This window comes from Pseudochaenichthys georgianus, chromosome 21 (assembly GCF_902827115.2).
Source record: "Pseudochaenichthys georgianus chromosome 21, fPseGeo1.2, whole genome shotgun sequence".
Lineage (NCBI taxonomy): Eukaryota > Metazoa > Chordata > Actinopteri > Perciformes > Channichthyidae > Pseudochaenichthys > Pseudochaenichthys georgianus.
Window position 1 is genome coordinate 22,221,513 of NC_047523.1, and position 13,357 is coordinate 22,234,869.

A 13,357-nucleotide genomic window follows, 5' to 3' on the forward strand; every position below is an offset into this window, starting at 1 on the left:
CCGAGCAACGAGCGGTGACATGGATGCAGTGAAAGAAAATTAATTCAGAAAATGTAGGCTAATAGGCCTACTTATTTCTATATTTTAATCAATGACAACCCGGATATATTTTTGACATTAGTGTGTTAGTGTAAGAAAACTTCAAAAGACTAGATGAAATGTACAACATATTTGAAAACAATAAATACAAAAAATGAAAACCATTGACAAGCTTAGTATTCTTTTATTATCACAGTAGGATGAACACAGAGGGAACCAAAAAAAGCATAGTGATGGCTTAATTGGTCTTCTTTGGTTTTAGTGTAAGCTTAGCCTACTATAATGCATTATCAATCAATCAATCAATCAATGTTTAATATAGCCCAATATCACATTTGTCTCAGTGGACTTCACAGTTTGTACAGAATATCAGTATGACAATATGACACCCTCTGTCCTTAGACCCTCACATCGTACAAGGAAAAACTTCCGGAGAAAACCCACAGTTTAAAGGGAAAAATGGGAGAAATCTCAGGGAGAGCAACAGAGGAGGGATCCCTCTCCCAGGACGGACAGATGTGCAATAGATGCCGTATGTAAATTGAAAAGATAATACATTTGCAACATTATTGTGCATGCTGGCTAACCATCATCACACTGTCCCCTCACGGGAAAGCCACTGTAAGGTTAATGTAAACACACATAAAACATCAAGAACCATCACAAGGCAATGAAGGCATACAATCGATAGGATGTTTTAGTCTAATTGTTCCTTTTTTCTTTTTGAGGTACAAGTGTGCTAACCAAGTATGAAAACACATCACTGGATGTTGTCCTGGTCATATGTCACTCCCAGCTGCCTCCGGGCCTCATCTAAAACTTCTGCTATTCGGCTGGAGTGAGCCCAAGGCATCCCAGGACTCTCCTTCAGTCCTAGAGGGGAACAAGTTATAAATAAGGATAATTAAGATATCACACAACAAGGACCATCAACATTCAATATTTTTTATTTTATTTTTTTAACATTTCATTAGTTAACATAAGTTATTTCAATCTTAAAGTGCACCGATCATGCTATTTGTAGGCAATAGCATAGGTCTCAGATGTATACAAATATATTAAAAACATGCCTATGAAGTGTTTTGCTCAAAATACCAAACAGATCACCCATTCTAGCCATGCCTCATATCCCTCTATTTCACTTCGTGTTTCAAAAGTGCTGATTTGGGGTATAAAGCTTTAAAAAAAAAAAAAGGAAATTGATTTTTTTTTTTTTAAAGGAGGGGCCTGAGCTCATGCGGGAGATGCTACTGGCAGATACTGTGGTGATGAAACGCCATATCATGGATTATCGAGGATTGTTTCTGAAACAGTATGGAGCTCAAAGGCTTTTTCTCTTGCCGGTTATACCACAAGGTGAGTTCCTTTATATTTCCTGCTTCTTCACACACATGCTCTGTGCAGTACAGGTTAGCTCTGAGTGTTAGCGATGCTAATGTATTGACCATATTACGTCCAAAACAGTCGGGCATTGTTTCTGATAGCAACGTTTCTGATAGGGCATTGGGTGTAAAGCCAGCCTACATTTCCGATATTACGTCACATCAGACGCAAATCTGGATTAACTCCGTTGTAGCACCGTTTTTAGAGATTTTGGTACGGAGGAAAAGAGAGAGGGTTTTATTTTCTGACGCTTCGTGAGTTTCCCGACACACCGGGGACACATATTTATATGTAAAAAACGTGGTCCCCTTTAAATCTGTCATTCACATTTGGATATAGCAAATAACTGAAAATGTAAAGAAATTAAGATGATCAATCACTACCAGATTAATAGAAAATGCTACTCATGTTCTGTTTTATATGCATTATAGAATACTACCTTTCAGCAAACATTGGCGGACCTCCTCAGCTTCATATCGTAGTCCTGTGCTGTTGGTGAAGTTTAGTGGCATGCTGGCCTCTGGCAGGGGGAACTGCATCTCCTTTCCATTCACCTCCAAGGATGTGGGGCACCACATATGGTCAGGTATCTGATGTTGAAAGTATAATGTAACTCACCGTGGATAAATATTTGTAGATAGTTCATTTTCTGCAGTACTTTGATGATGTTTTCATGAATCATTAACAAACAGCCACAGCAATGACCTCATGCCAAAATGTAAATCAATCATATTTACTTTTTTTGTTGATTAAGCTATTGTGCCAAGATAAGAAAAGTATTTCACCAGGGCTAAACTCTTTTTTATAGTTCCAAAAAATGTATAAATCAACAAGACTACAATTATATAGGCAAACTAGAAGCACCAGGAGCTGCAAAACACATTAGAAAACGAACACCTGAATTAAATAGTAGATGTTTTACCACTCCTGTTAACTAGATTGGTGCAAAAATGTACACTTTTGGCTGTGATTCCTCTATCTAGCAATAACCTAATATAACAATGTCAAAATAAATGGTTTGGTCCTGTGAGGAAATGTTTATACTTCTCTTGTTGCATGCCATTACCTTAATGGTGCCTTTGGTTCCAGTGATAACTGCATCACAGGTCAGCATCATGGTGATTGAGCATGTGCAAATTGCAAGTCTGTTTCCCGAGAACTTTAGGACCAAAACTGCTGTTCCATCAACACCTGAACAAAGGATTTAATGAACGTTTTGTAATGATATATATCAAAGACATCTGGTTTCTATGCAAGAATATACGTTGTATTTAATATGTGCTTAGTGAATGGGCTTCCTGCAGAATATCACCTGTGTTTATGCAATGCCCCGTTGCTTGGATGGACTCAGGCCTCTCGCCGTTGAAAACTGTGAAGATAAACTGCAGACAGTAGATGCCCAGGTCCAGCAGTGCCCCCCCTCCCAACTTCCTCTCAGCCAGGCGCGGGATGTGTGTGAGTGGAGCCCCCAGATCAGCCCTCACCATCTGAACATCATCCACTTCACCCTGCTCCAGCAGTCTCCTCACTTCAACGGTTACAGGAAAGAAACGTGTCCAAATTGCCTGAACAGAGACATGGAATGGTTTGAACAGATCCATGGCAAATGTGATTTTGGTAATTAATTAGTTAGTTACCTCCATGAGAAAGACACTGTTGTCTTGGGCTGCACTGATGAGTTCCTGCACCTCCCTTAAATTCATGGCCAAAGGCTTCTCAATCAGCACATTCTTTTTGGACTTCATAAAGAGCTTGCCAGTAGCCAGGTGGTAAGGATGGATGGTGCCGATGTACACCACATCTATAACAAGTGTAGTGTTTAGAATGATTTAAGAATTCACTTCCAAGTAGGACATGAAAAGCAGCAACCACTAGCATTCTTGGAGCTGTTAGAGATTAATTGACTAATTTGAAGAAACTTCTGCTGAGTAGAATAGTTTGATTTAATTCAGACCAAAAGGGAAAGCCATATGCTGACAGAAGAACACACCAATGTCAGGATCTTTTGCCAACTCATCATAACTCCCATATACTCGTGGGATGTTGTGCTTTTTAGCGAATTCTTCAGCATGTTTCACATCCCTCGCTGCAACAGCCACTATCTGAGGATGAACACATCAGAAACATAAACATATACATGGTTTTAGTAATGCAGCAAACCTGATTTTTGTATTTACGAACATTTTAATACAAATATAAACGTGAGCAGAAATGCAGGAGCAACCATCATTTAATTAAGGATTAAAACATAAACCTAGAGATATCATTTTAATCATTGCCACAAACCGTTCTGGACACATACTCCCTGCTGCTCAGTGATGCTAAAGAAAACCAGATGTGGTGATACAAAGTAACCATGTTTAATTGCTTGTGTGGGAAGGGGATGTGAATCTAACAAACATTTCCTCTTCCTTTATGGGAGGCACTGGTACATACTGTAGATGTAAACAGAATAAAGTAGCCTTTATAGTGCAAACCTGTTGTAAACTCAAACTTGTTACGTTGATAAAACGGTAGATAGTTATAAGTTTATGATGAATTATGTCCTTCTTTCTTGACATAACTTGCTCAGAAAGAAAGAGCACACCTTGAATGTTTACAAAATTCCACTTTGTGTAAGGTTTTGGGAGTACACGAACCTTGTGGTTTTCGGGAGTCAGGGTCCGTAAAGCCACCGTGAAGTCATGACTTATTTTTCCTGCACTGCATATTCCCCAGCGTGTAGCCATGGCAAGTTAGCTAGCAAATTTAGCTAACATAATTTAGCTCTTACATACCTCGCTAAGTGACCTCTGCCCTCGTGAGATATCAGCCCAGCCTCTGGAGCCTCAACAATCTCCAGTAGATGGCGCCTGCAAAGAATATCGATATCCAGATGAGACTGTATTGTGTTGCATACATCATGTATCATTTACCGCGATGACTATTATTAAAGTTGGGACAAGGACTGTCATAAGAAGAGCTGTTGTAAGGTTTCAAAACGTACCCAGCATGCACCAAGTGGGAGGCAGAGAAATACTCTAGTACCAGAATTAATCTGAAGCGAGTATTCACAAGAATTGTGTAAATTGAGTTTATGCTTTGTTCAGTCGAATTTGCTATTGATAGTCAGTTTGTCCACTCCCAATGATGATACCTAAAAGTTATTTAACAGTCATAACTTTTTTGTTTTATATTCGATTGCATTAAGGCTTTATGATATCCTTCACAGTAGACATTTGAACAATTGCTGATCACCACTTTCATTGACTTTTGGATAATTTAGTCAACTTTATAACACCCATGGTAGTTCCCGGTCAAAAATGACCGCAATAAAGAAAAGGAATTAGTAACCATCTGGATCAGATAAAACACACACACTAGATGTTCCCCACCCCTTAATATGTACCCATCCGCCCCCCCATCGAATCACACCTGGCACACGCAATACATGTTATAGTTCAGTGTCTATTCTTTGTATATTTACTGCAGTTTGTCTTGTATAGGCCTACCAGTAGTCCGATACAATATTTACAGTTTGAAAAGGTGTTAAATGAAATTTGGTGATGATGAATGTTTTTTGTGTTAATGTAGCAGTTAAAACAGGACCAGTCAGATTTGACCACGAAAACCAAAGTAGGGGGGGGGTGGGGGTAAGACTTAAAGTATGTAACAATATGCTAGGAATAAGTGAGGTCGCGAGCTGTTATACAGATCTGATTAATTCTTGATTTGAAAAAGTTTTTATTGAATAAAATCAGCATATTGAAGATTTTTTCTCAGGCATGCAATTTAGTAGAAAAATGGCTTCATAAGATGGATTTAACTGAGCTCTAAAACTACAGACATTCCAACAAGTGTTTTATTATCACAGCATACGTACTGAAGCATACACAAAGCGAACAAATAAAAAAGGCAATATATTTTGGGGAAATATTTATAGCAACAACACGTTTCAAACAAATTGGGTAATTCAACATTGTTCTGAGTTTTTGATAAAAACAAATTAATAAAACAGATTGACACAAAGTACACAGCAAAGAACTTTATTGATCAGAAAGTTGAATTTTAAAATAAAACCAATGCATATTTCTGAATTTTAAAAAAACATGCAGAATGTGTTGTATTTCTTTCATATTATCTTAAGAGAATAATGGAAAATAACTGTCAAATGCAAGCTTAGCCCATTTAATATTCCTCTCCTTCCTCATCCTCCTCAAAGGAATCGATCCCAACCTCTTCATAATCCTTCTCCAGGGCAGCCATATCTTCTCTGGCCTCTGAGAATTCTCCCTCCTCCATGCCCTCCCCAACATACCAGTGGACAAAGGCTCTCTTGGCGTACATGAGGTCAAACTTGTGGTCGAGACGGGCCCAGGCCTCAGCGATGGCTGTGGTGTTGCTCAGCATGCACACAGCCCTCTGCACCTTGGCCAGGTCTCCACCGGGGACCACTGTTGGAGGCTGATAGTTGATGCCCACCTTGAAGCCTGTGGGGCACCAGTCTACAAATTGAATGGAGCGTTTGGTCTTAATGGCAGCAATGGCTGTGTTGACATCTTTGGGCACCACATCACCGCGATACAGCAGACAACAGGCCATGTATTTACCATGACGAGGATCACACTTCACCATCTGATTGGCTGGCTCAAAGCAAGAGTTTGTGATCTCAGCAACAGACAGCTGCTCATGGTAGGCTTTCTCCGCAGAGATGACTGGAGCATAGGTGGCCAGAGGGAAGTGGATACGAGGGTAGGGCACCAAGTTGGTCTGGAACTCTGTGAGGTCGACATTCAGGGCTCCATCGAAGCGAAGCGAGGCTGTGATTGAAGACACAATCTGGCTGATGAGCCTGTTCAGGTTGGTGTAAGACGGGCGTTCAATATCTAGGTTTCTGCGGCAGATGTCGTAGATGGCCTCGTTGTCTACCATGAAGGCACAGTCGGAGTGCTCCAGGGTGGTGTGGGTGGTCAGGATGGAGTTGTAAGGCTCAACCACTGCTGTGGAAACCTGGGGGGCTGGGTAGATGGCAAACTCAAGCTTGGACTTCTTTCCAAAGTCAACGGAGAGTCTCTCCATGAGCAGGGAGGTGAAACCAGAGCCTGTGCCTCCACCAAAGGAGTGGAAGACCAGGAAGCCTTGGAGACCCGTGCACTGATCAGCCTAAGGACACGGTGAAAGAAATGACAAAGACTGAAAAAAACAGTAACAAAGCATTTATTTGCTCCGCATTTATACTGATGTGTATAATCATAAAACAAAATCTTTAGTTTGCCATTTTCAGGTTCATACTTTTATTTTGGGTTTCTTCTAGAACATGTTTACATGCTTTAATGTTAAACACAGTTTGTACAATACAAATATAACCGTTTTTTGCCTCTTTCTGAAACCTTCCGTTTTAGCGCATGTCCTTTTTAGCCCTCCTCCCGGTAGAAAAAGCCCAGTCTGCTCTCATTGGTTTGTGAAGAATTATGGCTTACTGCAAAGGTAGCATTGGGTCGTGATACACAGAAGTTGGGTGGTATATTTTAATGAGTCTTCGTGGACATAGGAAGGAGAGCCAAATCTGAATGGCTTTTTTAAACTAATCATTTCTGACAACTACCACTAAGGGGCCTTACCAGTTTGCGGATTCTGTCCAGGACAGAGTCAATGATCTCCTTGCCGATGGTGTAGTGTCCACGGGCGTAGTTGTTGGCTGCATCTTCCTTTCCGGAGATCAGTTGTTCCGGGTGAAATAGCTGACGGTAAATTCCTGTACGCACCTCATCTAGGAAATAACAGAAAAGTTGAGAATACAAATTTGAAATCTGTCATCAAATTGCTATTATTGGATAAATAATTGCACAGACTGACCAAGGCAACATATTAGTTGGCTTTCACACCATGAAGATAGACATTTTTATGGTTTGGTTGACCATGAAGGTAAAAAAGGACCCAAATTCACACTAAGAATAGTTAAACCCTCCTACCCTGGACACAAACTGTTCACCCCCCTCCCCTCTGGCAGGAGGCTGCGCTCCATCAGGACCAAAACCTCTCGCCACCTGAACAGTTTATTCTCCTCTGCTACCGGCCTCATCAACAAGGCCCGGCCCCCCCCCACTGACACAACGCAGACTCTATATGCATTACATTAATGCACACAATTTTTAAATATTGCTTACTGCACATATTTTATATTCTATAATGTATTGCATTCCATTTCGATGTAAATTACTGCTTTATTTTATTGCTATATTTTTATTATTTATAAATCCCTCGTACGTGTGGACCTACCTGACAATAAAACCGTTTCTGAACAAAAAAAATAGTTTAATATAACCTCTATGTACAGACAACTGAATGGCAATGTCTATGGATAATGATGGTTGACTAGAATCACTTTTTTATACTGAAAGAACTACTACTACCATTTCCTAAAATGCACATTACTGATAACTCAAAACATTACAAGCTCCACCTCATAACCCTTCTTACCAATAGGGATGGATACCGAGCCCCGGTATTAAACGGGCGCGGGGCTGAATTATTAAAGACCGTGGTACGTTAAGCTCCAACGTTAACGGTATTTTTATCGGTACTGGAGACATGTAAAAAATATGTGTTATTGCTACACAAACATTATATTGCAGTTTTAGTGTTGCCAACTCCGTTTCTAATATGCAAAAAGCGTGCAAAATGCGTCTTTTTAATATTTCCGATCTTTCCAATCCAGGCGAGAAATCTCTCTCCCCCGCCTGTTTGCGAGGGGGCGGGGCAGTTTACACACACACACACGCAGCTGCGACATGCATGCAACAAACACACACACGGCGGAGATGTCGGAGAGAACGCGCTCCGAGATGTGGTTAAACTTTACCCGTCTTGATGTGGACAATCCTCGTTACCAGAGTTTAGCATGTAAGGGCGGTAACACGAGCAATTTGTCTAAACATTTAGCAAAAGTGCAGCACATTCAGACGGAGAAATGCACCGTTTCCGACTGTCTTTCTAGCAGCTCTGTAGCCCCATCCACAAGTAACGTTTCCACGTCAGGTGTTATGTACGCTAGCAGCAACACAGAGTTAACTCAATTATACAAACGGGGGTTAATGATTAGAGGTAACTGAGTTACTCCTGATTTTGTTAAAGTTTCAGCTATTCTGTGTACAGTTCTGTCATCAGATTATTTAATACGATTTGTTAAAACGTTGTTTCTTTTGATGTGAAATATTATGTATTTAATTTAAATAAAAAGCAATGTTAGTTTTGTTCACAATTTGTATAGTTAGTTTACCTTGTTTTTTTCTCCAAAAGAACCGATAAGAGTACCGTTAAAAGACCGGACCGATAAGCGGTATCGATAAAAGTAGTAGTACCGTTAAAACCTTAACGATATCCATCCCTACTTACCAATGACAGTTGGTTCCAGGTCCACAAAGATGGCTCTGGGGACGTACTTCCCAGACCCAGTGTCGCTGAAGAAGGTGGTGAAGGAGTCATCATGGCCTCCGATGGCCTTCACTTCAGGCATCTTGCCGTCCGGCTGGATTCCATGTTCCAAACAGTAGAGCTCCCAGCAGGTGTTGCCCATCTGGACTCCGGCCTGTCCTACGTGGATAGAGATGCATTCACGCTGTAAGACAAAAAGTAAAGAAGTTAAAATATATGGCAGAGGAAAGGACATTGGAGGAAGGAAAATAATTGCTAAGCAACAGTGTTTTGGTCTTTCCCAGTGAGCCAAAAGCGTTAAAATGATAATCAATGTTATACTTAAGGAATAAAAAGGAGCAATTTATTAACCTAGCCACTAGGTGGAAGCAAATAGATACAGCACTGGGTGGAAAGAAGGTGAAGTTGAAAGAACAAGCTCAAAAGATTTGCTGCAGCTGTCATTGGCTCTCATGTGACTCATTGACTATGAGCTAAAGTCATAAGCTAAAGGGAGGTTGAGTTCAGAGTACAACTGGCGTTAACATTCCTACAACCAGATGACCAAAATAAAAAAAGAAACCACTAATAGGATCACCAAACAATTGCAAAATACTATGCCTACACACTGTGTGTATGTGTGTTTCCTCAACATGCAGTAGTCAACAATAAACTTTAAACTAACAGAAACATAAGGATAACATCATTAGAAAGATCTTCCAGGGCTTTGAAATAAGGGACTGGTAGCTAAGCAGTAATATTGACACATTTATCCAACAATTCTGAAGACCATTAAATAAAAACACTGATTAAATCATAAGCCATCTGAACAAGTCGCAGGGTTCCAAAATGTTTTACAAGTATTAGTGTATTTGCAGTAGCCTCTCCCTTCAGTCTTTTCCCCAGAAAGTAGTAATTTATTACTGTTTGGCTTAATGAAACAGAACAACAAAGAGCTCACATGTAAATTAAAGCCTTCTAAAAGTAAAGGCTTAAGCTTTGTCTTGCTTATCTGAGACAGACTCAGAATAGTGTTGGGTAATGTGATAGTATACACCTTGAAACAATGTTTCAAATCAATGAGAATGGCTGTTTCACAACAATACTGGATTGTGTATCAGTGTGAAGAAGATACTTTATTTGTCTTGTCTACAATATGTTGGATAAACTAAAAAATAAGTTACTAGAGCCTGAAGTGATTTCTTAAAATTGCTATAAGTCTAAGATATGAGTAAGCATTGTAAAACCCATTTGTATATGCCTTTTTTCATTCTATAAAACAGTACAAACTTTGACATACGATAAAGCCCCATCTTACTTTTACGTCAGGCTGCTATTTTTAAATCCTTCCCTCAACTTTCCCCTTCTCAATGATCAGGTGGTGATTTAGGGCTGGGGGAACCTGTATCATTTTAGATTCTGTAAACTCTCACTTCATCCATGTTGATCAAGGATTTTTAGATATAATAATCTTAAACGTTATCATCAGAAGTTTTCCAAAGCAAAGGTGACCCTCCTTACACTGGACCTGTGCTTCCAGTTCAGCAGAGTTATGTGAAGCAGCTGTTTTAGGATCCTAACCTGACACCTAGCAGCAAAGGCGTTCAGTTTCAGTAAACAAGGATAGGCATTCCCAAAAATAGTGGTCACATTTTGCACTACATGTGGTGAGAGTTTTCGGCAATCGGAAAACAATTTCTTTATCATTTAAGCTGAAAGAGATAAAAACGAGTTTCTGTCGTATTGATGTTCTTACTTGAATGCTGGGATAGTATATTTTAACACCCAGGCATAAACAGGCTTCAGTTAATAATAATTAAAGGCAAGGCAGTCTCAAACTGCTGAACTTTACTTGTCTCTGTCAGGGTGTGTGTACAAAAATGACGTTAATAAGGGTACGTCTGTGGCCAGATAGACTTGAAATTCTAGTTTTCTGGTGACTAAAACTACTCACTATAATGAGCATTGTAAATGAATGAGAAGTGTAAGAGATTGAAAAAGCAATCAATTTGGTATATGGTTTTTTCAGGTCAGCAGAAATGGGAACAGAGATCCCTAGATACCCAATTGCCTTTCTGCTTCTATAACTGGAAACTAGATAATGTACCAAAAAGAGAAGGATGGGAAATCATCTAAAAGGAATATGTTCTACAAAACTGCCAAGGGTTTTTTTATGATGATACATATGAAACCATGCTTTAAAGCAAAAATAGACTATTTCCATGATGGATGTTTACATGTTGTTATATATATTATTATATTATATCTTAGTCATGTAGTGTATTCTTTATTGCCTTTGCTAGTCGATTGTCCTGTCCAACACCTTTTTTGTCTCGACCTGGATTTGTTGACATCTACAGGCCCCTTTGATAAGGAGGATGTTAAATAGGTGCAAAGAGGATGACTGAAGAAGACTTGTTGAACATGTTTTAATTTGGATGGACTTGCTGTGATCCATTTTGCAAAATAAATGTCTTTCCCCTAGTGCTTTAGAATCAATGATTACATGTGTATACTATAAATGAATGCAATATGATTTGATGATATTAATTGGCAAGGATGAACGCTGATGAATAATAGATAACCCTTTGGTCTTTCCTGTGGTGATGCCACAGTCTTACGCAATCAATGTGGACCAACCCAATAAAGCCTGTTTGGCTTATTTTGCCGCTTAAACTAGAAAATGTGCTGAAAATCATTTTAAAAGCAACATTCTAAAGATGGATAGTCAACCAAAACGTGTAACTGAACTATTGGCAGCTAGGTCAGTTTATACAAAACTGTAACCGATTTGCTGCCAATGTAATCACTTCTTTTGAATGTACTGTAATGGTGTCATGACTTGTTCTGATGAGTCATTCTGAAGCACGTACTACAAGTCAAGCATGGATGCTAATCATAAAATCATTGTGGTGTGGGGAAGTCGTGTGAATTCATTTAACTTTTGAACCTACGTTTATGCATAAATTGTTATTTGCAGTTATTGTTAGAGTAGTTTTTAAACAATGAACAATACAGGAACTACATTGTCAGGAATATTTGACCAGGGCGGGTATAGTGATACCATTTTGTTTTTATAAGCACACAGTACTGACAATGCCAACAACCTGTGTTTATACTGCACTGTGCAAACAGAACAGGGGGTAGGTAACATGTTGTGTGTAAGTTCAATTCCTGACAGACATGAGACTTTGCTGCATGTCAGAAAGTGATCAATCAACTCCACCATTTACAGCGTCTGCAAGGTTATCTTTATTTTATATGACCTGGATTAGCCATCTGTCCCCATTAACTATGAATAACAAGTGTCTTTACCCTCTGCAGTATGGAAGCAACTTTTTATAATGGCGTTGATGTTGAAAGCCATGTTACCATGGCTGTTTGAATTTTAAGGGACATTTTCTTTTCCTGCCCTGCAGAAATACGTGTCTCAATCTGAACTGATTTGTGAGGCACACCTTAATTTCCTTATGACGCATATGGCACACCTAATGAACCTTTTACCTAGAACAAAACACTATACAGATCATACAATTCTTTAGAGCAGTTCTTTCACCAAATCTAAAAAAAATACTTGATTATTGAAAAAATGATTCAAAAAACAATTAAACTATTATGTATCATCGATGTTTAATGAATAATCCTTACTGAAAATATACAGACTGGTCATCACCACCTGCTAATCCAAGCGAGCAGCCAGCTCAGCTTTACTGCCGGTCATTGAGTCTATTTCAGTCAATTTGACACAAGAGTGCTGCGACATGAGTGCGCAGAGGAAGCATTTCAGAGTTGCTACATCGCACATGTTTAACTGCATCCGAATACTGCGGAATCACTGACGCACTATGTAAAACCAAACTGCGCAGGGAATATCGACTCAATTCGAGGAGATAAACAAACGCAACTTCCTAGTGGAATGTTTCTCCAACCAAAACAGAACATATAAGACTTACCATTGTTTCTTCTTGGTGGGATTTCCTTTAAAAGAAAAGAAACGTGCAGTTGGCTTTAGTTTCGTCAGTAGCTTCTCACGGCGTCCTACAATGCGGTCCGAGTGAGTGAGTATTGCCAGGTGGGCGAGGAGCTGCGACGCTATATGCTTTCCACTGCAAACCCCTCCCACCGGTGTGTCTGACGTGAACGTGCATCGTGAGCGCGCAGGCCACTTTATGTACTGCAGCTGTGCAGCATACTGCGTTTGTGTTATATGGTGTTATCATCGAAATTCAATTCAAATTCAATTCAAATTCCATTCAAATTCAAAGGCTACATTTGTCATATGCATAGAGGCTACAGTGTAGTAATGGCAATGAAAATCTTAAATCCAAAGCTCCTCCAACATTGCAACGTAGTCATAGGACATAAAACAGATTTTCTTTTTAAAATAGTGTAATAGGAAACAGTAGATTAGAATATAATAGTACAGATTATGTTGCAAGACCAATGTGCAAGTAATGCAGATGAAGTAATATATATACATGTTTAATTCACTCCCTGCATTTTGTCTCAGTGTCCTTACATGATGATGGTCTGAATGCTCTTT

General features: G+C 39.4%; 2 protein-coding genes across 2 annotated transcripts; both read right to left on the reverse strand.

Annotated features, from left to right (window-relative positions):
- Positions 1–217: 217 nt before the first annotated feature.
- LOC117466910 (trans-1,2-dihydrobenzene-1,2-diol dehydrogenase-like) lies at positions 218–4,220 on the reverse strand. Its single transcript, XM_034110414.2, has 7 exons — positions 4,062–4,220; positions 3,413–3,524; positions 3,060–3,223; positions 2,735–2,987; positions 2,489–2,613; positions 1,862–2,012; positions 218–912 (listed from the first exon to the last, which is right to left on the reverse strand). Exons 1-7 carry the CDS (start codon positions 4,149–4,151, stop codon positions 800–802), a joined length of 1,008 nt encoding a protein of 335 aa, XP_033966305.1. The 5' UTR covers positions 4,152–4,220; the 3' UTR covers positions 218–799.
- A 1,025-nt stretch (positions 4,221–5,245) lies between these two features.
- On the reverse strand, positions 5,246–12,917 carry LOC117466596 (tubulin alpha chain). Its single transcript, XM_034109936.2, has 4 exons — positions 12,768–12,917; positions 8,797–9,019; positions 7,023–7,171; positions 5,246–6,564 (listed from the first exon to the last, which is right to left on the reverse strand). Exons 1-4 carry the CDS (start codon positions 12,768–12,770, stop codon positions 5,590–5,592), a joined length of 1,350 nt encoding a protein of 449 aa, XP_033965827.1. The 5' UTR covers positions 12,771–12,917; the 3' UTR covers positions 5,246–5,589.
- Positions 12,918–13,357: the final 440 nt, after the last annotated feature.